At 49.5% G+C, this 25,705-nt stretch overlaps 1 protein-coding gene across 1 annotated transcript in view; it reads right to left on the bottom strand.

Annotated features, from left to right (window-relative positions):
* Positions 1–25,705, bottom strand: part of CAPN13 (calpain 13) — a 95,968-nt gene that overhangs the window by 6,854 nt on the left and 63,409 nt on the right. Inside the window, exons 9-20 of the mRNA XM_070480764.1 lie at positions 22,206–22,280; positions 20,036–20,178; positions 17,897–18,048; positions 10,875–11,077; positions 9,572–9,608; positions 9,158–9,214; positions 7,467–7,524; positions 7,315–7,373; positions 5,336–5,404; positions 3,361–3,436; positions 1,222–1,350; positions 126–181 (exon numbers count right to left, since the gene is read on the bottom strand). Coding sequence (XP_070336865.1) covers positions 126–181; positions 1,222–1,350; positions 3,361–3,436; positions 5,336–5,404; positions 7,315–7,373; positions 7,467–7,524; positions 9,158–9,214; positions 9,572–9,608; positions 10,875–11,077; positions 17,897–18,048; positions 20,036–20,178; positions 22,206–22,280 — 1,114 coding nt within the window. The remainder of the gene's footprint in view (positions 1–125; positions 182–1,221; positions 1,351–3,360; positions 3,437–5,335; positions 5,405–7,314; positions 7,374–7,466; positions 7,525–9,157; positions 9,215–9,571; positions 9,609–10,874; positions 11,078–17,896; positions 18,049–20,035; positions 20,179–22,205; positions 22,281–25,705) is intronic.

Genomic DNA, 25,705 nt, shown 5'->3' with positions numbered 1-25,705 from the left:
GCCGGCAGCTTGGCTGGCCTTTGACAGACTGTTCAATAGCTTCAGGGAGGGAAATGCCCCCTGGAATCAGGTGAGGAGAGGTGGCCAGGGTTGTGTCCTGTCTCTGGGAGGGGAAGGCACCTCACCTCCATTTCTGTCAGGTAGAGTCCTTTTCCATCCTTGGAGAGGTTCTGGAAAGCTTCTAGGGTAGAGAGGAGGGGAGGGATCAGGATGGGCCTGGGCCCACACGAGAGGAAAGCCAGCGTTTTGATCCCATGAGAAGCCACAGGCTGTGCTTGGCCTCCTCTCCGCTTCTTTTCCCAGTTAAACTCCGCACCCATGAGACAGCTCAGGGCTCAGTTCTCAGAACAGCTCCCTGACTGCTCTGCCCACCTCGCCCCTCCCTGCTCTAGCTTCCCTGCACTTTAGACCCTCTATTCTTGGCCGTGGAGATGCAGAGGTCTTGTCTTAGACAGTATTTCAAGGGCAGCGCTCTTGTCCAACTGCGAATTCTCTGGAGCAAGATTATGCCTCTGGCTTCTTGTTTACCCTCCCAGGGCCCTGTTCTCTCTGTCCTGTTAACTGCCTAGTTCAGAGGTGTGGGGCTAGAGCTGTGGGGTTTAAGGACCACACTGGGGGGTGAGGAGGTTAGGGGGGAGGGGTGGAATGATGCGAGTGGAGGCCAGACCCCACTTCAACTCAGCCACCATAACTCCGTTTGCAGCTCTATTGTGGTTTGGGGTTTCATGTGAAATTTCATTTCAAACAAAGGGGTAAGCTGCTAAAAAGTGCCAAAAACTCTGGCCTACATAGCTGGATTTCTGAGGCCTTGGGGGGACCTCCTGCACCCACCAAGACACCATTTGTGAAATCCTTCAGCAGAGATCAAACTATTTTCTGCATGACTAAAGAGTAGGTTTGAACCGTAAACAATCTGGAGGGGGGCCGTGGTGATTTAACCTTGTTCCTGAGTCAGAGGTGCTGAGAAGGGTGAAGAGGAAATAAACGATCTGGGATGTAGAATGTCCTGGGGAGAAAAGGATGCGGAAGGGAGGCTGGGGTCTCAGGCCAGCTCCACGGTCACCTAGGCTGATGTTGGCCCTGCCCCTCAGGATGAGGGCTCCTCTGCAGGACTCCAGCCCATCCCGCTACTGAGCCCTTGCCCAGGCCTGGAGCCAGAGTGCATTTCTGGTCCTCTGCTGTGTTCTCTGGTCAGCGTGATGGTCTCCGGGTGACACTTACTTGCCATGGCTTCCAGTCGCATCAGTAAGCAGACCAGGCTGGGGAAGCTGACTCTCCCAGTGCTGTCACTGTACCGGAGTTTCATGAGGTCCAGCAGCTCGCTGGTGACGGAGATCCCTGCGAGGAAGTCTGGGACACAGTGGGGGAGCTGGTGAACAGGGAGGAACAGGTGTGGTCCTCCACCTCGGGAGATCAGAAACACCTGTGTGGAGACCTCGTGGCCTTTCACCATCATCCCCTCCTCCACCTGGCTCAGTGGCCAGTCCACTCCTCTTCTGTGTACTTGTGACTCTTTAGTATGTTCACTTCCAGGCCCCAACAATACTGTTTTAGAGTTTGGCCAACTCAAAACACTCCTGACTGTTCACAATCATCTGATAATTCCTGTGGGGATGGGAGCTGTCAGGACACCTGAAAAGTTTGCTCCCAGCCCCACCTTGTCAGGCCTCCCTCCTTCTGCAGGTGACCCTCTCCTCGCCTAGTCCTGGACCATATGTGGTCTCATGTGTGGTTCCTGGAGAAGGGGCTCAGTCCTAGGTTGGTCATCCAGGGATGAGGCTGGTCCTCAGAGCAGAGACCTCAGGTGGGCAGGACAGAGCTGCATTGCCCTCTTTGTGATCTTATGTGTCTAACTATAAGCTCCAGGGAGGCACTGACTACAGAACTGACAAGGGCAGACTGAAAATCACGGGGGTCTATGCACCCCAGTGAGCTAGCAGAACCGTGTAAACTGGACCATCCATCATGGGGACAAGGCTGGTGGCCTTCGGGCCCCACATAGTCTGAGACATGTTGGTTTCTCCTGCAGAATTAATAAAACATGAATTCGAACACCTTTAGATAAGACATGCCTGCAGCTTGTACATTCTCAAACTGCCCCTCAAATCACATCAGTTCCATTGCCCTCTTCAGTTACCTGCTGGCCCCTGCAAGCTTTTCAGTTGAATTCCAGCTATTTTCTTTCTCCCTTTTATTAGTCTGGAGTCATGGGTGAGGGCTCCTTTAAAGTTTTCAACTTCCACTGGCCATTCAGTGGTTCTCAAAGTGTGATCCCCAGACCAGGAGCTTTGGCCTCACTTGGGAACTTGTCAGAGACGCAGGTTCTCAAGTCCCACCCCTGTCCTCCAGAGTCAGTACCTTGGGGTGGGCGGTGAGGCTCAACAATCCTTGCTTCCATAAGCCCCCAGGGGCTTCTTCTTCAACGTCAAGTGTGAGAACCACAACCCTCTGCTGTGAAGACTTAAGGGAGGGGAGGGACTTCCCTGGTGGGCCAGTGGTTAAGAATCCCCCTTCCAATGCAAAGGATGTGGGTTTGATCCCTGGTCCAGGAACTAGGATCCCACGTGCTGTGGGGCAACTAAGCCCATTTCCTGCAACTAAGGCTCGATGCAGCCAAATAAACAAATATTTTTATAAGCGGAAGAGGGAGGATAGAGGCGGAAGTGGGGGTAGGGGCAGGGAGCAAGAGCTCAGGTTTCTATCTGCTCTCCAGGCCAGGAGCCTCAGGAGGGAGACCCATTGAGGCTGCCCTTTCAGCAGTGACCTGCGGGAGTCTGATTTTACATTTCATTAGGGAAGGTGGCAATTTCCTGACTTCACGTTTCTGTGGGCCATTTCCCTGCAGGGACAGTGGGGACAATGATTCCTGCCCTGCCCAGTTCAAGAGCTGTTTAGACAATCAAAGGAGGTGATGTGCGTGCAACTTGTGGCTGAACTCTGACGCATTCTCGCCCTTCGGTATTAGGTATTATTATCATTCTCCCAAGACTGAAAGCTCTTGCCTCCTTGAAGCAAACAGATACCATGTGATTTCACTTAACCCCAGAACCTCTGCGAAGAGAGGGCACCAGCTGGCCTGTGGGTATTTAACCCTGATGGGCTGGATGCTGCGGTGGATGTGTCTTCAAGCAAGCTAGGTTTCTGGTAGGGTATCAACCATTAAGGGTCATTTTTCACAGTTAGCGCTGTGCTGGGGAGAGAAGGCAATTAGGAGAGCTGACTGGCAGGTGAGAACTCAGGTGAGGGAGGGTGGAGTCGGAGTCTGCAGTCAGGAGGTCCACAGAGGGCGGGGGCACACACACATACACACACGCCATTGCCACTCCCAGTCATCAAAGCTCAAAGGGTTGTCTGCTTTACCTGTGTCCTTTATGGCCTTCCACAAATCCGAGCTGAGGAAAACGTCAGCATTCTTTGGGGAGTTCTGGAAAACATTCTGGTATGGAGGAAGAAGCAAGAAACCCGTATGAGCCCCAGTGCCCACGTGGAAGAGGGTGTCCTGGAAGATCTTGTGCCCATCCCTGGAGGCTGCTTCACTAAACATGATGGGTTCAGCTCAGAGGTCGAAGGGTCACAGCTGAGGATGGTGGTGGGGGGAGGAGGGAGGAGGGAGGGGGGAGGGGGGGAAGGGGAGGCAGCGTGGGTTCCATTTGTTAAAGCCCACCGACCTGGCTGCCAACTGCAGGGCTGCGGGCCCCTCTCTCAGGCCCGCACCTCCCCACTCCCAACCTGCTCTCCTTTAGCTTCTACACCCCATAGACCGGGCTCTATCCACCCAGGGTGGCTTATCACTTTCCAGGGACATAAAAAGCTTGCCCAGGATGGGCATTAAGAGCACAGACTTCACAACCAAATTGCTGCGTATAAATCCCAGCCTAACTATTTACAGCAGTGTCACCTTGGGCAAGTGACCTAATCTTTCTGGGCCTCAGTCTACCCCCTCTGTAGCACAAGGCCAATGTACTATCCACCTCGTAGGTTTGCTGCGAGGAAGAAATGAGCACATCTTATAAAGAGCTTAGAAGCATACCTTGCACGCTAGTGAGCGCAGTGTAGGCAGCACTGAAGGCAGGTGAGAACTGCCTCTGGGACTGGGCGATGCCTCAGGGTGGAGTCCCCCAAACACCTCAATTTTTTTACAGGGTAGTTCTCCATTTTCTGGGGACTTTTCTACCTCCCTCTAATTCTCACTCTAACCCTCAGCCTCCTCCTGTTTCCCACGTGAGAACATGGGCTGGTGAGTCATATGCCTCGATGAAACAGACAAGCACCAGAGGACTGAACCAGGGATGTTTCAAAGCAAAATACCCCCAGCAGGTGCTCAGTCCCGGCTTTTTGTGAGAGCCAATTACGGTGAAAGAGCAGCTTGAGGACTTTTTCCTGGCCTTATTTGGCTTGTTTGAGTTCAGAGTCCTAGATGTTCTCAGTTAGGTAGGGACTCAGCGTCATGCACTTGTTCAGTCATTTGTTCCGCACTTTTTAGCATCTGCTGTGTGCTGGACACTGTGAAAGACACTGGGGGAAACGATGAACATGAGGGCTCCCTGCCCAGGAGGATGGGCCATCAGTCAATGCTGTGTCCAGTGGGAAACCCAATCACTTCAATCAAAGGTAGGTGATATATAGTATTAAACAGGAAATGTTTGCATCTTATTGTTGTGAGTTCAAGTGTTGAGAGCTGAGTGGGAACTAACCTGATCTGGAGAGGGGAGGCAAGGCCCCCACGGAGCTTTAGGGTCTGGACTCCCAGGCTGGGTGGGCACCAGGCAGGCTCCCATTGCAGGGAAGGGAAAGTGAGGAGTCTCACATTAGGGTCCAAAGGAGCAGGTGGGATGAATGAAAGGGCTTCTCCTAGACCCCAAAGTGGAGTCTTAACCCAGAGGGTCTTGGGTACAGCTGGTGAGTTTCGACTCTGTCCTGGGAACAACGGTGAGGCCGCACTGAGGCCACAGACCACAACTGTGACTCTGATCTGTTTTCTGGCAGAGGTAGGGGAAGGGAACGAGGTGAACTAGCAGCTTGGGGGACGCTGTAGTGGGCCCACAGAGAAATGGGGAAGGCGGTGGCCGCTGGCAGTTTCAGCTAGAGTCCACTGTGACCCTTTCTCCTCTGGCCTCCTAGAGCGGTCCTCAGCCTGCCACCTGACTGAGCATTGCCTTGAGCTGTCCAGTGGTGCATACACATCTCCTCAAGCAAAACGGGGGGGCTCCCCTTGAGGGTGGGGTGAGGTTCCCCTTCTTTCACAGCCCTCAATCCTGGGGTAGAATCGGGCACCCAGCAAATCTGTGCCAACCCAGTTGGAATGAACACTAGTCAAAAGAGAACATGCTGGTACCTGGCAGTGGACAAGACGGCTCCACAGCCTTGAAAACTCCTCTTGGTCAAGTCGCCCGTTCACCTTCAGCTGGTGGGGAGTTAAGAGTCAAGCAGTCTTGTGTGCAGTGAGCAGAGGGGTCTCAGGCCTGGAGAGGCTCCATCCATCAACTAGTAACACAGGTGGTCCAGAGTCACCTGGACATGGCCCCACACCAGCTGGCTCTGATGAGTCTAAAAGGGACCTGGGCTTCGACTCATTTCACAGGAGAAAACAGGCAACTGGAAGAAGGGAGCCCTGAGAAAGGGGTGGCAACGTCATTTGCACCCATGCAAAGAGGGTGAACCCCAAACACAGCCTTCACCAGTTGGGGTGGGGCCCCCTTGTAGAGGGGAGTGGGGAGCAGCGGTGGGGGGAGGTCAGGGCAGCTCCTGAGGCGGGCTGAGAGATGAGCACATGTGCTAAGTGTGCGGCCATGGATGGACCACATTCTGGGTACTTAAGCCAGCCCTGGTCCCTCCATGCTGTGTGCTGTGCTTAGTCGCTCAGTCGTGTCCGACTTTTTGCGACCCCATGAACTGTAGCCCGCCAGACTCCTCTGTCCATGGGGATTCTCCAGACAAGAATACTGGAGTGCGTTGCCATACCCTTCTCCAGGGGATCTTCCCAACCCGGGGATCAAACCAAGGTCTCCCACATTACAGGTGGATTCTTTACCGTCTGAGCCACCAGGGAAGCCTGGTCCTTCCATACAAAGAGTTTAATGAGAACTAATGGAAAACATGGATCTCTGTGGCACTGGAAGGAACTGAGGGGTGAGCAGGAGGAAGGATAGAAAAGATTGGTCTTCTGTGCAGGGGTCCAGCAGACATGACCTCCCCTGGGGTTACCTTCCCTAGGCTGCGGGGCTCCTGAGTGTCATTCTGATTTATCTGCAGGGATGAGCAGTGTCTCCGAGTGATTCTAAACAACAGTCAAGAGACAGGGCCTGACTGATGAGTTCATCAAGATGGCTCTTATTCGACAATGCCCAGCTTCATGTCCCCAGTAGAGCCTTGTTAAGAGTGAAAGAGCTGGGGGATCTGTGTCCCCTCAGGGAGACAGTTCACACCAAGGGGGGAATTGCAAGGTGACCCCTGGGTATATGCCCACCAGTGGGGAGATGGGGTGGCAGGGAAGAAATGGCTCCCAGGAGAGTGGAAGTCAGGACGGGAGGCAGGAGATCCTGGGTTTAGGTCCCAGTTCAGCCACTTGTGGCCACAGAACTAGGGCAAGTCACTGCACGGCCCAGCCCAGCCTCATCTGGCAATGCAACAGAATAGTAATAACAGAGTGTAACTGCCATGCAGACCTAGGATTTCCCACATTAGTTGCATGGACTGTATAGTCCACGGGGTCGCAAAGAGTTGGACATGACTGAGCGACTTTCTGTTTGGTGGTTGTTACCTTTATTGAACTGGGGGTTTGTTGAGCAAAGGATTTAAATAGTGGTAAGGAGAGGGGTAGAAGGAAAGAAGTTAGGATATTATCCTTCACCAAGCAGTGAAGAATACTATTAGAACATGGGCTTCGGAGGCTGAAAACTTCAAGTTCAAATCCAGGCACAAATCCTGACTAGCTGCGCAATCTGGGTGAATGACTAAACCTCTCTGAACCCGTTTCTTCCATTGTACCATGGGACAATACTTCTTATATCACAGAGATTCTTGCAAGAACTACAAGGGAAAAAATATCTATCAGTACCATTCTGGGTATGCAGTAGACACTTGATAGATAGTGAGTGTTGTTACAATGGTGGTTCTAGGGAGTTAGTGAGTTAGTGCAGAGTCCCCAGAAGCCCAGGCTCTTTGGCGAGCACTTAGAACCAAGGAAGAAGAGAAAACAATGACAGTGAAAAAAGATTCTCTACTGTCCCAGTTAGACTCCTGGGGAAGCTGATGGAGCAGACAGGCTCTCAGTGCTGGGGAGGTGGTGGGGGGGGCGGTGACTGCAAAGGATACATCCATCAGAGCCACGATGCTGCGGCACTCATCCAAGGAGAACGCGTCCCCTGGAGGTCCTGAGCAGGAGAGCAGAAAGGACTGAGAGGTCAGAAAGGGCCGCGTCGGCCTGGCGTGGCCATGGGGATGGGGCCAGACCAGCAGGTCCTTACCACTTAGGAATTCCCGGTTGAGAAGGCTCTGAAGCTGCGTAGCATCAATGTCCAGCCCCTGCTCCAAACAAGGAAGGGATGCAGGAATCACATCAGTGCCCAGGAACTGAGGGGCAATGCCTGCCTGACTGTGAAGGCACTGGGATTTCTGAGCACTGAAGTTCCCATCTCACCTTTGTCATGAAGACTTTCCTTTTTCTTTTTGGCCATGCAGCGCAACTTGTGAGATCTCAGTTACCTCACCAGGGATTGAACCTGTGCCCTCAGCAACGAAAGCATGGAATCCTAACCACCAGGGCTCCAAGGAATTCCCATGAAGCCTTTCCTAATTGCTCCAGACCATAACTCCCTCCCTGAACATCTGCAGGGCTGATTACTCCTGACACTTGATACCCGGTGAGGGTCACCTTGCATTTCCCTCTGTATTCATCATTGGGCTGAAAGCAGTGTTGGCTTCCTCCCCATCATACCAGGCAATTGGGAGCCCCACAGGAGAAGTGTTATTGAATGAATCAATTCAGCCCTGCAGGTGTGTGTCCCCATCTGCTTCCAGAAAGATGGGAGTGAGAGAAAACATGGCTACTGTGTGGTGTGTGTGTGTGTGTGTGTGTGCAATGAGGAGAGATACACATGCCAGGAATCCAGGCTAAGAGAAGCTGCTCTAATTGAGCACGTGACTTAGCATCATCTTCCCAGCCACAGAAGCCAGAAAGGGAGACATCATGGTTTCCCTTGGATAAAAACCAGGAAGCAACAGAGGTTGAGGGGAGAGAAGCTCCTCCTGGCTTAAACTCCTAAAGGTGTTAACTGCCTTCCCTTTTCTGTTGGGGACCCTGACCAGCTTTAAGGGCAGAGCTTCCATGATGATTTTATGGAGAAGCAGAGCTGTTCCCCAGGCAGCCATTTCTCACACCCAGCCTGGTAAAAGTGAGGGCATAATGAGATATCACCACCCTGGGAAAGCTTGTCCACGGGAGAAGGAGCTGGTGTGAGGGCTCCAGCAGTGGCTCCGCAGAGCACCACGAGGTCAGGGGGAAGGAGATGCCTCCTCAGGGGTCTTCTGGGAACCCACATTTCTGGGAAAGGAGGCCACCTGTCTGATACAGCGAGGGCCCAAGAACTGCCCACCTGTCTTCCCGAGGCCAGCTCGGTACGTATGGTCATCTACATGGCTTTCTGTTTCCCACACCGACATGATGACTAATGGCAAGAGGCCCATCGTGTGGAGCCCTTGGCAGCTGTTTTTCTCCGACAAGTCAAGGATCTTTATAACGGCTTATTAAACCATTAAGAAAATCCCTTGTGCACATAGGTGGCTTGGCAGGAAGAAGGCTGGTGGTGCTTTCTGAAAGCTGGCCAGCTCCCAGGAGGAAGGGTGCCAACGCCAGTGGGAGGTGGCGGAGCGGGAGAAGGGACGATTTCCAGGGGCATTGCCAATGGCTTGTTTAAAGATTTATACATCTCACCCTCCTATAAGGAGTCCCTCCCTTTCAAAACTCCACACTTCACTCCAGATGTCACCCAGCTGGGGAGTCCCGTCTCCCCGGACCAGTTCTAGAGGCATCCAGGGAGAGAGGTCAGTCATCTTCCTCTCTAGCCTGGTAAGGGCTTGGGAGAGGCTTTCTTTCCTCTCATCTCTCCATCCCTGTCTTAGGCAGAGCCCCTCACCACCACGTTGCTAAGTACAGTACCTGCTGAGCATACTTGTAGAAAATGTTCTTCTGGGAGCCATTTCCTGGAAGACTTGTCTGGATGTAAGGAAGAAGAGCCAACATCAAATTTCTGGGAAAGGGAGTGTCCTGTCTGATACAGTGAGGGTCCCAGAACCTCCCACTTGAAAATCAGAGGCTTCATCCAGCAATTGGATCAAACCTTAGTGGGGAATAGGAAAATGGAAGTTTGTGGAAGGAAGATCGTTGGGTCCAGCCTGGCCTCTGAGGCCTGGGCTTCTCCCCTTGTCTCTGCCCCCTTGGAGCTGTCACCAGCTCCTTGTTGTGTCTCTGCACTCACTGGTCAGTGGTGAGGCAGAAGGAAGGAGATAGAAGCTCTTGGGGATGGGCCGTGACCCGTTGAAGGCTGCCACCCAAGCCTTGCGGCACACTTACCTGCAGGGCTCTCAGGTTGAGGCTGCCGTCCAGGTGCCTAGAAAACCAGGGGACAGTGTGACAAGGATGACCAGTTCACTATTCAAAGGAGGCTCATGCTTACATATGGTGGGCACCTCTGGAGGCATTGGGCACCTATGCCAAGGACATGTGTACAGAGCCCTCAGCACAGCGGGCTGTGAAGTGGGCAGTCAGGAGACAGATGAACATCGTGACCTCATGTCCAGTCTTCAGGGTAGGCCTCCCCTGGCCTTCAAATCATTTAGTAAACTGTTCCTTTCACACCCAAATATAGGTGTGTGGTGACCCTCATTGCCAGGATGGCAAATAAGATTTGTCTTAGGTTCCAACTCTGAGTGGTGGCACAGTGACCGCATGGCATGCTGGACTGAGAAAGCCTTGTCTGCACTCAACTGTGAAGACTGCCATGGCAGCAGTGATACCTGCCTCGGTGCCCCAGCAGCGGGTGTGCTGTTGGTCCCAGTCTTGACTGCCAACTTGGCAGTGACCCCACATTCTGGCCACATTTCAGACAACTACCATGTATGCCATGTACCACTTCCTGCGCATTATGGACAACATTGCTTATTCTTCAATGAGCCCCATCCTTGCCCACTTCCCTGTTTCTGCTCAAGCTTTTTTCCTCCACCAGAGTCCCTTGGACTACAAGGAGATCAAACCAGTCAGTCCTAAAGGAAATTAACCCTGAATATTCATTGGAAGGACTGATGCTGAACCTGAAACTCCAATACTTTGGCCACCGGATGCAAAGAGCCAACTCATCAGAAAAGACTCTGATGCTGGGAAAGATTGAAGGCAGGAGAAGGAGATAACAGAGGATGAGATGGTTGGATGGCATCACCGACTCAATGGACATGAGTCTGAACAAGCTTTGGAAGATGGGGAAGGACAGGGAAGCCTAGTGTGCTGCAGCCCATGGGGTCGCAAAGAGTCAGACATGATTGGGCAACTGAACAACAATAGCACTGCCTTCCCCTTTGAAACACTGAGTTATGTTTTTTCTCAAGGACTAGCTCACATGCCATGCCCTCAAGAAGCCTTCCTCCAGCCCTCTTGCCAGAGATGGGTCCCTCCCTTTGGTCTCCCATGTGACCCTGCCTTCCATCAAGCAACATCCCCACCCTCTTTTTTGTCTTGGCATTGGACTTGGCATTGAGTTTCTCCAGAGTGAGGACCAAGCTGTGTCCCCCACTGACACAGTGCATTGCTGCACAGAATGATGTGATGTGTTTTTATAAAATTAAGTAGGATAAAAATGTTTAGAATCCCAGAAGTTCTGTACCTGTCACTGTTTGGCATCTTCAGGAAGATTCGGAGCAAGAACTCAATAGCTTCTCTGCCCTCAGAGACTACCACCACGTAGGTCCCAGGGCTCAGACTGAAGCACTCTGTGAGGTTGCATGTGGTTTCAGACACAATGCCCTTCTCAGCAATTCTGAATTTGGAGAAGAAGGTGGATGGCAATCTCTCTTGGAAGTGCTGGAACTGGAGGAGATGGCATGTTGGTGAGAAACCCCCTATGTTTATGGGCCCCAGCCACTGGGAGAGACCCCCAACCTCTCAGACCCCCATCATCCCTCAGAACAGCCCTACAGGCCCTGAAAAGGGAGAGACAGTTGCTTACCTGAAGTCTCAAAATGCAATAGAGTTCAGACTGTTATTTAATATAGATGCTAACACTGCAGTGAATGCGAGGAAATACGACACGTGGTTTTCCCTCATTAAATCTTACAGCATCCTGGGCTTCGGGGTTTATTGCTCTACTTATATATAAAGACGAATCCCATGAAAACTAGTGAGATTCTTCCAGTACTAGATTACCTTTGGAGCCCCTAAAGTCCCTTCTCCCTGGGCTCTTTTGCAAAGTGCTCTTGGACCCCTATAGCACTGTGCAGCTGGGGCCTTTCACTCCCTCTGTCTGGTCCTTCCAGTGAAGTCCTGAAATGCCTTCTCACTGGAGAATAATAGGCCCTGATCATTTTCCTTTTATTTCAATATTTGCTTAGCGACAAAACAATAAATATAATGCAGTTCCTATTACCAGATGTCACATACATATTACATAATAAAAACCCCTTACTAAATAAATTTTCCCCAATATGGTTGAGATTGGGATTCCATTTAGAATGATCACGCAGCGTGAAATGACTGCTTGTGAGCTCTGCCTTGGGGGGAAACAGGGAGATGGGAGAGGTTCTCTGCAGGGGCTGGGGACCAGGCTGGGCTGCACAAGAAGACTGTGGTGGCTGTTGAGCCGCAGGGAGCTGGGCTGAGTCTCCACAGTGGTTCTGCTGACAGCAGCGGCAGCCCCAGTAGGTTTAGAGCCTACCTTGCTTGGGCCTTTCTGGCAAAAGCAATGATGAGATCAGTTCTCCAGAGAGTCAGCACTGTTCTGCATGTATGTGTGTGTGTGTATATGTGTGTGTGTGTGTGTGTGTGCAAGCGCACATGGGGAGGCAGTGTGTACAGAGATGTGTGGACTTTGAGCCTCATACAATCACAAGACCTGACCCTGTAATTCCAGGGAAGGGTCTCATGCCTTTTCTTCAATCAAGTCCTCATCTCATTCTCCAGCTCTGAAAACTAGAACCCTGAACCATTTCTTGCACTTGAGTGCTGCCCTTGAAGTCCTTCCAGAAGTTCGAGTTTCATGACTGGTATGCTGAGAACCAGAGTCAGACCCTAAATGCAGCTCTGTGGCTGTGCCGCCACTGTGACAGACAGGCCTCCTTGCTGTCTGCAGTCTGCCTGGGCTTCTGTGTGTCCCCTGCTCAGAGACCCTTGTCCCAGCTGCTGTCTCCCTGTTGGGGTACCTCTGGGAGTTCTGGAGGAAGGTCCCTGGACCTGCCAGCAGGCTGCAGTCACTACTCATTGACCGTGGCTCCATCCTGCTCCATCCCTTCTCCCTTCCATCCTCGGTCCGGTCACATGCACTTCCCTTTGGCAATAACAGCACCACAGAGCTCACATCTATTTAAGTGGTCTGAGTACCTGTAAGGTTAGGTCTCCCAAACCCTGTCTTTCCTTCTCCATTCTTACCCATATTTTGGTCACCTGTCACCCATGCCAAGCCAGAATATTTACTGGGGTGGTGGGTGGCGGGTAGGGGTAATAGTGGCAGCAGCAGCTAGCAGGAGGGTGGTGGCAGTGATGCGGTTGTAAGAAGGGTTGGAGGACATGCCTTGAGCTTTCATTTGGATTGCATGCATCCTAGTTGTGGTGGGTTTGGGGGCTGAAAAAGAATACAGGAGGCTAAAGATACCCATTAGTCCTATCTCTCGTCTTAGAAAGAATCAGCAGCATCAATCTTATCTATCAGGGGCCATATGTTGAGGATGGTTTCATGGTTGCAGCCTCTCTGGGACATCAAGCCAGAAGAACAACCCAAGGAATCCAGCTTTAGATAAGCACAACTGAAATATTTCCTGGGTCATTGACCTGTTTGGAAGTTCTAAGCTTGTGTCTGTTGCAGGACATAGCAAGACTGAACTGGCAGCCACCGAGCAGTGAGAGACACATGGAGCTCAAGGGTGTTGGAAGAGGCATAGCAGTAACAACAGACGGCAGTAGGGCGGTGGCCATACCTGATAGTCGACCTGTGGGAAGAGAAGAAAGGCAGGTTCAGTAACCCAAACAAAAACCCAAAGGCGAGTAGATCCGAGCAGCCTATCCCAGGGCCCTGTGTTCCTTTTTTTTTGCATGTTCAGCCTGTTCCCTGGAACACCCAGGGGGTGAACGGGGACCATCGCTCATTCCCCAAGTGAAGCCGCAAGAAAGGAAAGCCAGCGGCTGTAGAGACCTGGAGGGGAAGGAAATCAAGGGTGGGGGAGGTGTTGGAGGAGAGGAGAGTCTTCCTTTATCATCTCAGCTTGGCTACTCTTCACAGCAATGATGATAAAATTGAGAGGAAAAGGTAAATGGTGATGGGGACTGGAGGGAAGACAGAACCTAGATCAAGTGTAAATTCTCCAGCTCTGGAGCTCCAATGAGAAGGAAACTTGTTCTGTCAGATTTCTGTACAGCATGATGGGAGTTTGTTCTCATGTCCCCCACCCCACTGTACCCCAGTGTTTGAAGGGATGTATGTGTGTGTCTGAATGGGGAAATGTCTATGTTCCAGTCTGCCCATGTTGTAGAAGGAAGCACTGAAGATGGAGTCCCATTTTTAAGCCACTTCAGGGTTTAAAAAGTACTTCCATGTAATGTATTGGGTTGTCAGAGTAAACCCAAGCAGATGGTAGGTTCCTTATTCTATGAGTGTGGAAACTGAGGCCTTGCAGTCTCAGTAGCAGAGGTAAGGATAGAGAAAGTTGTGTTGCTTCCTTTTCAGTTAATACCCACCACCTCCAAGCACTGTATTTCATGTTGGCATGGGTTTCAGTTCTATTCTACTGCTGATCCTCAGCTCCACTTAGGTGTACAGACCATTTGACTTGCCTTCTTCAGACATCTCTGGAGCTCAGGGGTAAGCTGGAAGTGAGGTGGAAAGTCCCAGCCTCGGGGTGGATGAAGCTTGTCCACCCTTCCCTTTTTCCTTTCGGTCTTCTCCCTGCCTATTTGCATATCACCCATGTTTGGTTTGATACAAGGCAGAGCCATATTCCCATAGCACTTGGAGGGTCATAAGCCCGTACCAAGGCGGCAGCCCTGTACCCACAATACCACTGGAGCCCTGGAGACTTCAAAGCCTAGTTGCTGCCATTAACATAGCCTATTTCTCAGCAGAATCGTGGAAGGACCCCACAAGTGTCTCTTGAGTTGTCAAGGTCTGAATAGCTCTTTGGTGTTTAGAACCCTCTCAATCAGGATCCTACAAGATCCAATGGGATCTCCAGGGAGCCTGAGGAGCTCATGGGTCTGCACATTGTTGTTGTTTAGTCATCAAGTCCTGTCTGACTCTTTTCCGACCCCATGGACTGTAGCCCACCAGGCTCCTCTGTCCATGGGATTTCCCAGGCAAGAATACTGGAGTGGGTTGCCATTTCCTTCTCCAGGGGATCTTCCCGATCCAGGGATCGAACACGTGTCTCCTGCACTGGCAGGTGGATTCTTTACCACTGAGCCACCTGGGAAGCTGAGGTCTGCATGACCCTTCAGCAAGGCGGGCAGATGAAAAATAAGGCAGTTCTAGTTGAAAAGTAGACAAACGGGCTTGGCAGCATTTAGAAAACAGATATGATTACAATCTTGCTCCTGAACCATAAAGACTGGGCAAATCAGTAAACACAAGGCTGCTACATTGTCTGGCTCTGGGGCAACCTAGAATCATAGATGACAATACAAAGTGCACACACAGCTTCTGTGCACTGGGGGCAGCCCCCATATCCTCTCTGGACTTCTCGCATCAGGAAACAGGAGAGTAGGCTGAAATACTTTTAGTAGCTCTATCTGGTCCTGAACTGTAAAATTCTGACTGGGTATACCAGATGCCTCATTCCTTCCCAGCCTTTCCCAACTCCTTTTGTTTTGTTTTTCTCAGAGGTGGGGAGCTGGGGGACTTTGAGGTTGAGGGTCCTCTTAGGAGGCATCTGAATCAGTTGGGATCCTTGGCCAAACACAATGGAAACCAATCTAGGGTGGAGTGAGCAAAAAGTCATTTATGGAAAGGAAAGTCACAGAGTCAATGGGAAATCTAAAGAATGCAGCTTGGACAGTGGACAGGAATGAAAAGAGGCGGCTACACAGCTGGACACCACCACTGAATCTGACTGCATTGCTGCTCGTGGGCCCAAAGATTTGCTGCAAAGAATCCTTCAGCTGGCTGGAAATAGAACTGCCATATGACCCAGCAATCCCACTTCTGGGCATACACACCAAGGAAACCAGATCTGAAAGAGACACATGCACCCCAATGTTCATCGCAGCACTGTTTATAATAGCCAGGACATGGAAGCAACCCAGATGCCCATCAGCAGACAAATGGATGAGGAAGCTGTGGTACATATACACCATGGAATATTACTCAGCCATTAAAAAGAATTCATTTGAATCAGTTCTAATGAGATGGATGAAACTGGAGCCCATTATACAGAGCGAAGTAAGCCAGAAAGATAAAGACCATTACAGTATACTAACACATATATATGGACTTTAGAAAGATGGTAACGATAACCCTATATGCAAAACAGAAAAAGAGACTCAGATGTATGGAACAGACTTGTGGACTCTGGGAGAAGGCGAGGGTGGGATGTTTCAGGAGAACAGCATTGAAACATGTATATTATCTAGGGTGAAACGGATAACCAGCTCAGGTTGGGTACATGAGACAAGTGCTCGGGCATGGTGCACTGGAAAGACCCAGAGGGATCGGGTGGAGAGGGAGGTGGGAGGGGGGACTGGGATGGGGAGTACATGTAAATCCATGGCTAATTCATATCAATGTATAACAAAAACTACTGTAATGATGTAAAGTAATTAGCCTCCAACTAATAAAAATTAAAAAAATAAATAAATAAAAATAAAATAAAATTTTCCACTAATACTAGCCACAAAAAAAAAAAAAAAAAAGAATCCTTCAGCTGACCCCACGTCCTTTAGTTACTTTCTCAATACTCGAGACCTAGAGTAACCAAGAACATCTGATTGGACAAGCCTGGCCCAACAATCTACTCCTTTGTATCCAAGGGCTGGGAGAGGCAATATTTGACCTCTTTGCTGCAGTGGGAGACCAGGCCCTGCCTAGTCCCCACCCACATGGAAAGCGTTCACATGTACCCAGTGGTGATGAAAAGGACAACTGTCCATGACAGCATCCTTAGATATTCTTTTGATAGTCTCTGCTGGTTTGAGCCACCTCAAAAGTATGGTCTTTTTCATTGATTTCATGCAACTAGAAGTAGAAATGTGCTCAGAGAGAGCATGATCCAAAGGGTTCTCCTCTTTCTAGAACCAGAAGCATTGTTTCTCTTTGAGCCATGAGCATCACCAGAAAGGCACATGCCTATGTCCTGCTGAGGCCTTTGGTCCTGGGGCCACAAGTTCTGGTCTTAGGCACACCCCTGTCAGCATCTTGCTGCACCTTGGGCAGGACATTCATTCTCCCTGACCTGTGACTTCCACATCTATAAAAGCAGGTGTCCTAGGGTTTTTGAGACAATGAATGTGAACACGCTTAGAACTCTGAAGTTCTCTATCAGTAAGGCCTTCCTATTAGAGTGAACCACAGCCAGTGCACAAGACTGTTTCAGGACCCAGGAGTTCTGCCTGTCCATGAGGGGGCGGAGGCCCAAGATATCAATATTACCTTAGTCTCAGGTAACATTCCTGGGCTCCTTCCCAAAGATGCCATAATCAGAGCTCCAGCCACACAGATGATGGGTATATTGAAGACCTGAGAAACATCTGGTACCCAGTTCCCAGCTCTGCCATTAACTGTGACCATGTCACTTCACCTCTAACATGGGGACAGAGGATCCCAGTATTGAATGTTTGTGCACTTAATTATCCATGTTTGTGCACAGAGGCTGCAGGGTGTATGCTTTGAGGACCCTTCACTTGATCTTTGGGATGCATTAAATTATTTGGGAAAGGAGAAGGGATCAAGGGTTTCAGATTTTCTTTTGTAACTCCTTTATTTTACATGGTAGTTAAAAAAAAAGAATTCCCTGATCATCTACTCACAGTTAGGGTGTGTGCAGGTGAGTATGAGTAGATGTTGGGAGGAGATGGCCCCTTCAGAACTGAAGGGCTGGCTGGGAGAGCCATGAGAGGGGAGAGGGGGGAAGGTGGGTAGAGACGAAGACCTGACCTTGGATGAGTGGCCAAGCAGATGCTTGTAAGTCAATCATGGAACTTTCACCAGACTTTAGTTTCAGCATGAGATAAAAGTATACCTACTGGATGTATACCCAGGACTGTTTTTTTCCCTTAAACTCCTCCCAGAGTGTAACCAATGATCCTCAAACATTCCTGGGTATATGCAGTCTCCAGAGAGCTCATTATAATTGAAACTTTCAGGCTGTGTCCAGGGGGATTAACTGGGACTCAGCAGGTTGGAGGGTGGTCCTGGGAATATGTACTGTTGCAACAGCTGGCCTTGGACCAGATTACTTTTTGAGGAACAAGCGTTAGAGCCACCAGCATACCAGGAAACTGTGACAAGTGACAAGGACAGGAGGTGTGTCCCATTGTACTCTTCTCTCTGTCTCAGGTTTTCCTGTAGATTTATAGACTTGAACCAGGTGAACTCAATTGCCTTTTTGGTTTTATCTCTGAGCCTGTTGCCAAGTGAAATTTCCCAGGCTAGTCAGTTGCTTTCTCCACCCGAGGGGTATGGAAATTTCCCCAAAGGGCAAGTCCTGAAACATACTGCCTTACCTTGAACACATTGTACTTCAGTGGAAATGTGCTGTCTTTTGCCTTTAAATTTTGTGGCCCAATGTTGAAGGACATGATGACATTGTTGTTTTCCATGCTGTCTGGCACAGAGAAGATGTATTGCATGTCCCTCTGGTATCCTGCATGAAAAACAGCAGTGATTGGACCTCAGCTTGTTCCTGGGTTTCTGGGATGGGACCATGACCACTTCAGAGAGCCAAGCCTAGTTCAGTGGGTTGTGGAAGAAACTCTGGATTTGAGGACCTAAGACCAGGGTTCCAGTCCCCAAAGTTACTAGTTGTGGCACAAGCTGCTTTATTTTGTGAGCCTTAGTCTCTTCTTATAAACAAGGAGGGAGAGTATAGTTCCTATGTGATGAAAATGTTTCTTACACTGTAAAATGGAGGGCTATTTTTATAAAGGGCTTCCCTGGTGGCTCCATGGTAAAGAATTCACCTGCCAATGCAGGAGATGTGGGTTTGATCCCTGGGTTTGGGAAGATCCCTTGGAGAAGAAAATGGCAATCAACTCCAGTATTCTTGGCTGGGAAATCTCATGGACAGAGAAGCCAGGTGGGCTATAGTCCATGGGGCTGCAAAGAGTCAGACATGACTTACTAAACACAAACAATTTTTGTAATAAGTAGAATTCCAGAGGCCTCAGGTATACATGAGCTTATGCACTGGTGACAACCATGGAGCCATGAAATGATGTCAAACCCCCAGGCACACATGGAGACAGAGGAAGAGAGGCTGAGAGATGTCAATTCATAGAACTCTGCCACCCTAGTGTCCTCACCAAAGCCAGAGGGAGACCACTAATGTGAAAACCGTTAGATCCAAATACATGGGAGATAACATATGAAAAATAAATGAAGATAAATCAAGATAGAGATGAATTAGTAAACATCAGAAGGTTAAGGCACAATTGGGAAGCTCTGAAAGGGAAACAGGGAGACATACATGACCATCACAGTTGTCAGGTTTTTTGTGAGGACCAAAGAAGATGATACACTCAAGTGCACTTAGCAGCGCATAGCAGGTGCTGTTGGCTGCCTCCCTGCCCTCTCTCCCTTGTAAGGAATTACTAAAGATGGCACCAATGTATAATTCTGGTTAGTTCCTCGACCCGCATTATATCTAGGGAAGAGGGCTTTAGCTCCAGTCGGGTAGGCGGAGCTCAGGAAGATTAAATCAGTCAACCTGCTGCCCAAGAGTGACTCAGCGACTTCTCAGAATCTGCCCATGGCCTCCTGATGACTAGCTTCTCTGACCAGCAGAGTGAAAAGTCTGGGGGAGGGTGGGTGGTGAGATCATTCAAACACACCATTCTGGGCAGGCTGGTGCCAAGGAGAGGGAATGAGCACGTCGGGGTGCAAACACACACACACACACACACACACAAATACATTGTTTGCATAACCTTTCCTATCCAGGGTGTGTAAGCACACTCAGGTTCATCTTCAGAGGGTGATATTTCACTCATCCTTGTCACAAATGGGGAGCCGAGGAACAGTGAGAGTATGTCACTCACTCCCTTAAAATCTCATCAATAAAATTCATCTTCTAGGAGCCCAAAGACAGGCTCTGAGGCGCCCAACTCTGGGCCCTCAGTACGGTGCTGCAGGCTGCAGGTACCAATCAGCACCAACCAGCAGGAGCAGGAGTGTGCTCCCTGGGGCCTGGATGGGGCTCTATGGCTTCCAGGGGCAGACAGAGATGACTAATTCCACTGGGAACAGTTAGGGAGACCGAGGACAGACAGACCAGGGCCACAAAGCCAAAATGTGGCAAAGACAGTGGTTGAACCCAGACCCTGACACATGTCCAGTGTTCTTCTCACAGCCCTCCAAAAGTCCTGGGTAATCACTGAAGTGCAGTTGGCCCTTGCTAGTCCTGGGAGGGTAGAGGTTAGCAGAAGGGCTGTGGGAAAGCAAGAAGCCAGGGGAGGCACGTCTGAGAGCCTCCCACCCACCCCCTCCAACAATCATTCTGGAGAAACAGTTGTCCCTTTAGGCTGACAAAGTCCTCCCTTTCTCTAGGCTGATGGTCTAGAATCAAGGGCCACTGAGAGCTTAAGCCAGAATAGGGCAAGAGCTGGCAGCTTCTCACCTGGTAGAATACTTACTGTCATAGCTACCTTCAGTGTTTCCTGGAATTAAGTGGTCCTTAAACATCATTTGGGACCATCTTTCATGGCCCAGGCTGATTGGAACTTGGTTACATATAAACAGGCCGAAGAAGTTATCTCGGAAATCTTGACATGACATCCTGTTTATAAACAGAGACACATTGCTTTAGTGACCACTGGTTTGTCCTTTGGGTGGAGGTTCCCATCACTTTACTGTCCCCTTGCCTGTCAACTACAGTATCCATTGACTTACCACTGTCCTACCCAAAGACGAGAGCCCCATTCTGGTTCATTTGTGGGCAAATACCCTTTGATTTCTCCAGTGGCTGGGATGACAAGTGAAAGTGAAAGTTGCTCAGTCATGTCCGACTCTTTGCGACCCCATGGAATAGTCCATGGAATTCTCCAGGCCAGAATACTGGAGTAGGTAGCTGTTCCCTTCTCCAGGGGATCTTCCCAACCTAGGGATCCAATCCAGGTCTCCAGCAGATTCTTTATCAGCTGAGCCACCAGGGAAACCCAAGGACACAGTCAAATTATGGGGATGACAAGGGCACAGTCATATTATGGGTTCTGCAGGTCCCTTTCCTGGCCAGCAAGATGGCTGTCAGTCTCTTTCTGTCCTGGGTCCTACACACTGCTAATAAAATCACCTTTCCATAGGCCCTTTGCCAAATATACTATTGAAGTCTTGTGTATGTGTGTGCTCAATCTCTCCACTGTGTCCACCTCTTTGTGACCCCATGGACTGTAGCTCGCCAGGCTCCTCTGCCCATGGGATTTTCCAGGCAAGAATACCAGAATGGGTTGTCATTTCCTTCTTCAGGGGATCTTCCTGACGCAGGGATGGAACCCACATCTCCTCTGTCTCCTGCATCACAGGTGGATTCTTTACCACTGAGCCATCTGGGAAGCCCTTATCAGAATACAATGGATTCAACACCTAAAATCATGCCTGTGACTAAAGTTGCAAGACTGGAAAAATTTTTCCTTCTAATGTATATTTGTCCCTCTGATTCTCAACTACTTAGACCTAGTCTCTTTTTCACACACACTAAATTTTATTTAAATATGTCACTGAATAAACCAGACAACTCATCAGGGAAATGTCCGTCTTATCCTTTAAAATGTGAGTGTAGGGCTGAGGATGTTTTTTAAATTTTTTAAAATAAAAAAATTTTAAATGTTGTATTAAGGTATAATTTATTAACAATTTTTCAATAGTTTCAGGTGGACAACAAAGGGACTCAATCATATATATACATGTATGTATCTGTTCTCCCCCAACTCCCCTCCAACACCCAGCCTGCCACATAACTCTGAGCAGAGTTCCATGTGCTATACAGTAGGTCTTTGTTAGTTGTCCATTTTGAATACAGCAGTGTGTACATGACCTTCTCAAACTTCCTAACTATCTCTTGCCCCTGGAAACCATAAAGTTCATTCTCTAAGTCTGTGAGTCTCTTTCTGTTTTGTAAGTTCACTGTATCATTTCTTTTTAGATTCCACATATAAGGGATGTCATATATTTCTCCTTCCCTGCCTGACTTCACTCAGTATGACACTCTCCAGGTCCATCCATGTTTCTGCAAATGGCATTATTTCATTCTTTTTAATGGCTGAGTAATATTCCATTGTATATATGTACCACATCTTCTTTATCTGGCGATACGTTTTAAAGCATCTAGTCTTACATAGCTGGTGGGTGATGACACTGACATCTTACTCAGAACTCTAGAGGGAGGGCTGGGAGGTTAACCTCAAGTTGCTCTTTTATGATTCACGCCAGGAAAGACTGTGGCACTCCAGGGTTCCAAAAAGATGGCAAAGAATTTACATGCTTGATAACCATACATCCTGGTTGCCAGGAAACTGCTGATTTCAAAGCTTTAGTGTCAATATTCCTTTTCACCATTAACACCTGCTGCAAGTTCTAATATTCCAGAGCTGAAAGGCCTTTCATGCAAAGAGAGAACACACAATATCTTTTTCAAAGCTTTGGTGTCATGGTGGAGAAAATAAACTCCTTCCATATAGGTCTCTGCAAAGCTAATCCTCATTCTCACAAAAGTTTAGGGAAAGGGTGGGGATTGAGGGTTTGGGCAACAGTTAAAGATTTAAAATATAATAATAATTTTTAAAGTACCAAATAATAAAAATAAAGTACCAAAACTCGCCATCGTCCTTATCCTCACACAACTGGTTTTTCCGCAGGTTGTGGATTTCCTGCCACTCCGGGGACCTGGGCATGGAGAGACAGACCATAGGATGAGATCTCCTAGGATGTTTCATTTCAACTACACGTGCCCTGACAGGGGCCCTTTGCACAGGCCTCCAGAAGTTTCCAGGTGCGAGTGGACAGTGTCACTCTATCTGACGATTCTTTCTATGCTGATAGCTTCTACACTGTCCCCAGCCTTATCCTCTTTCCTGAGCTTTAGAAGGATACATGATATGCTTCATCCCTTGTCTCCACCAGAGCCCCACCATGACCTTGAAATCAACCTATCCCAAACCATAGTCACCCACTGCCTTCTCCTATTGCCCAAGTGAGAACATGAAGAGTTATTCTTTCTTGTACCCTCCACATCCAAGCCATCACCAAATATTAATGATGCATTGATTCTACCTTCTAAACCCCTCTCAAAACCATCCAATTATTTCCATCCTTATTGCTGTGTTCAAGTTCAAGAACCCTCATCTCCCTCGTGGACTGGCCTCCCAGAACTCAGCCCTGCCCACTTTCCTATTCATTTTCCACATCTCCAATCAAAACGATCTTTCTAAAGCAGAAGTCTGATTATGGCAGTTCCATAAACACATGAAGCACTGCCCCGCTACTCTCAGGACGAAGTTCAAACTCTGAAACAGCACTTGACCTCTGCCCACCTCTCCAGCTTTACCTGAGCAGTGACCTGTTCTCCCTGCCCTTGAACTATACACTCCAACAATAAAGAATATCTTTGTTTCTTAAAAATGCTGGTCTGTTTGGTGGCCGTGGCAGCACCCAACCTCCACCTCACCTTGGCCTTACCATGATGCTCCCTCTGCCTGGAATACTCCTCCTCTGTTCAGTCCTGAAGCCCAATAACTTCTATCCATTTTTCCTCCTAAAAGATACTTCTGCTGGGAAACCTTCCTTGTCCCCACTGTGGAGCCCCTCCTTTGAGCCGGCTGGACAGGAGTACCACTCCTGTCCCAGTACTTAGCACCCTCTGATCTAGTGCCTGTACATTTCTTGTTGTCCCTCATTAGCCTCCAAGGTCCATGAGATCAGTGGCATTGCTCAGCATTGCATAATATCATCCGACATAGGGCTTGAACACACGCCTTGGCATATAGTAGAATGCCATAGTTTTTTGCTGGCTTAATAAACAATTAAAGCTGTCTGCTTCATTGGGATGATGTGTTCCAGAAGCTAGTCCTAGGGTCTAGAGTGAAGGATACTCTTATAGGCAGAAGGGAGTAGCTGTCCCTTCCTTTCCAGCCTGCTCCTCAAAGCAGAGGCATGCTCATAGGCGATGGGCCCCATAGGCACAAAAGTGTAATGAGACCTTTCTCTGGGAGTAACTTGCAGGGTGGGGCTCGGTCACCTCTGAGCCAGGAGAGCAAGGTAGGGACCACTCAGGCTTCTGGCTGCAGGCTGAGCCAGTCAGATGTGTTATTGTAAAATGGTAATTTTATAATTAAGTGATAATTACATTTTCTGCAGTGTGTAAGGGAAAATAAATGTAGTGTAAATCAATACGTTATTGATTCACGCAAGTTTGCCTTTAAGTGTGTGTGACTGAAATTTCCATTATGTGTGAGATTAGACTATCAGCACTCCCGATCTGTCTCCAGCTCTTAAAAACTAGGGAGGGAATTAACCAGCGCACAGGGAAAGTGAGGATGCAGCCATGCCACTTCCTTCCAGCCTGGTCATTGGTGGGAGATTGTGAACCTCAGCCCTCAGTCATGTGATCCACCAGAGAAGGTGTGGCGGGGTCCACCCCCTATCCCTGCTCTGCATACTTCTCTGCCCTGTTCAAAGGCCTTCATGAACCCCAGGACTCTAGGGCACAAATCTAAACTTCTCAGCTGGCACCAGGCTCCCTGGCTCCAGGTTGTGACACGTCTTTCTCTCTTGTTCCACTGCCCCAGGCCAGCTTCCTGGCCCTTAACACATTGCCAATAAATGTGGCTAGGCACAGCAGCCGACACTTCCCTCCTACCTAGGGATTGCTTCCAAAGTGAGTTATACCTTTTTATTTTTCGGTTGAACTCCATTCAACCCCATCCACCCATCCCTGAATAGACCTGCTGGTGGGAAGCTTCTCTTCCCTCACCTCTGGGGTCCCTAGTTGCCTTCACTGGCCATTTGATCTCTAGCATAGGGACTGTGGCCAGAACATCAGCTTGTGTGAATTTCTTGCCTCTTTTACTCAAGGAGGATGTACTGCAGACACCTTCCCTTCCTCTACTGTTGTGGCCAGCCCCAATCAGGGATTCTGGCTAATCTGATCACTCTGGCCACAGTGGGCAGCTTGGAGTGATGATTGGGAAGGTGGGGGGAGGGACTTGGTAGCAGCATGGATACCCCTGGGGAAGAAGAAGAGAACAGAGATACAGTAAAAGGAGGGAGGGTGTCAGGGAGCAAAAATACTGTCCAGTGGTTCGTGGTTTTGCAAGTTCATTTCCCTTTTGTTGGGGGAGAGGGGATTAGCTGCCCTTTTTTCAGAGGGTATCTGAGATCACAACAGGTTTACTCTAAGTCAGGTTACCTATTTCCTCTCTCAACCTCTCTCATGTTACTACCCTCCAGCCCCACTTATGTAGGCACCTCAGCTGTTGGGGCTCACACAGCATCCCGGGACCCACACAGGATCACACACCACTCAGCCTGGGGCACAGGGGTCAGGACAGGGAGAAGAGCAACATTGGCCTTTGCCTCCAGAACACACTTCTCCCTGCATTGATGCTCACTGCTTGTTGGGGCCTGTTCTCTTGTGTGCCTGAATGCTTTGCATTTCCTTTTGCATCATCTCTTCCTTGTGCTAAGCTGCCTTGGCCTCTGGACTCTTTCCATGGACTAACATAGGTCCTCAGCGGCCTGTGGAGGCACTGGGCCTCACTGGAGGAGAGGAGCCAGTCTGCCGTGGCTGGCCCTCCATCCCCGCTCAGGACTGCCGTGTCATTCTTAGTCAGCAAAGGGGTGGGGACCAGGAATCAGTCCTCCTGGCAGCTGGGAAAGACCAGCCCAGCTCCCCAGGAACCACAGACCACACAGCGGGGGCCACATAGGTCATCTGGGCCAGCGAGCAGCTGCCTGGAACATGGCCACAACTAAGACCCACTTCCCCTCATCACTCCCACCACCAGCAAGGTGAGTCTCCACCGATAGGGCAGGAGAGACAACACAGGTGGACTGAGTCAAAAACTCAGCCAGATCTTTGCTTCAGTTTGCCAACTCCCTCTCTAGAAGAAGGCTTTTCCATCCTGATGACATAGCAGCATCAGGACCCGAATCCCATGGGATGCTTTTATGGGCTGAGGCTCCTGCTCTCCATCTCTGTCTGCCAAGTAGAACCCAGAGTCTGCCCTGCCCCACCCCCTTTTAATTTTTTACTTAATCTAGGTAGTTTATGAGTTCACTACTCTGGTGTCCCACTGGAGGACAGACACTGT

Source organism: Odocoileus virginianus, chromosome 2 (genome assembly GCF_023699985.2).
Source record: "Odocoileus virginianus isolate 20LAN1187 ecotype Illinois chromosome 2, Ovbor_1.2, whole genome shotgun sequence".
Classification (NCBI taxonomy): Eukaryota; Metazoa; Chordata; class Mammalia; order Artiodactyla; family Cervidae; genus Odocoileus; species Odocoileus virginianus.
Note: the sequence above shows the minus strand (reverse complement) of the source record. Positions and strands in the feature narration are given on the sequence as shown.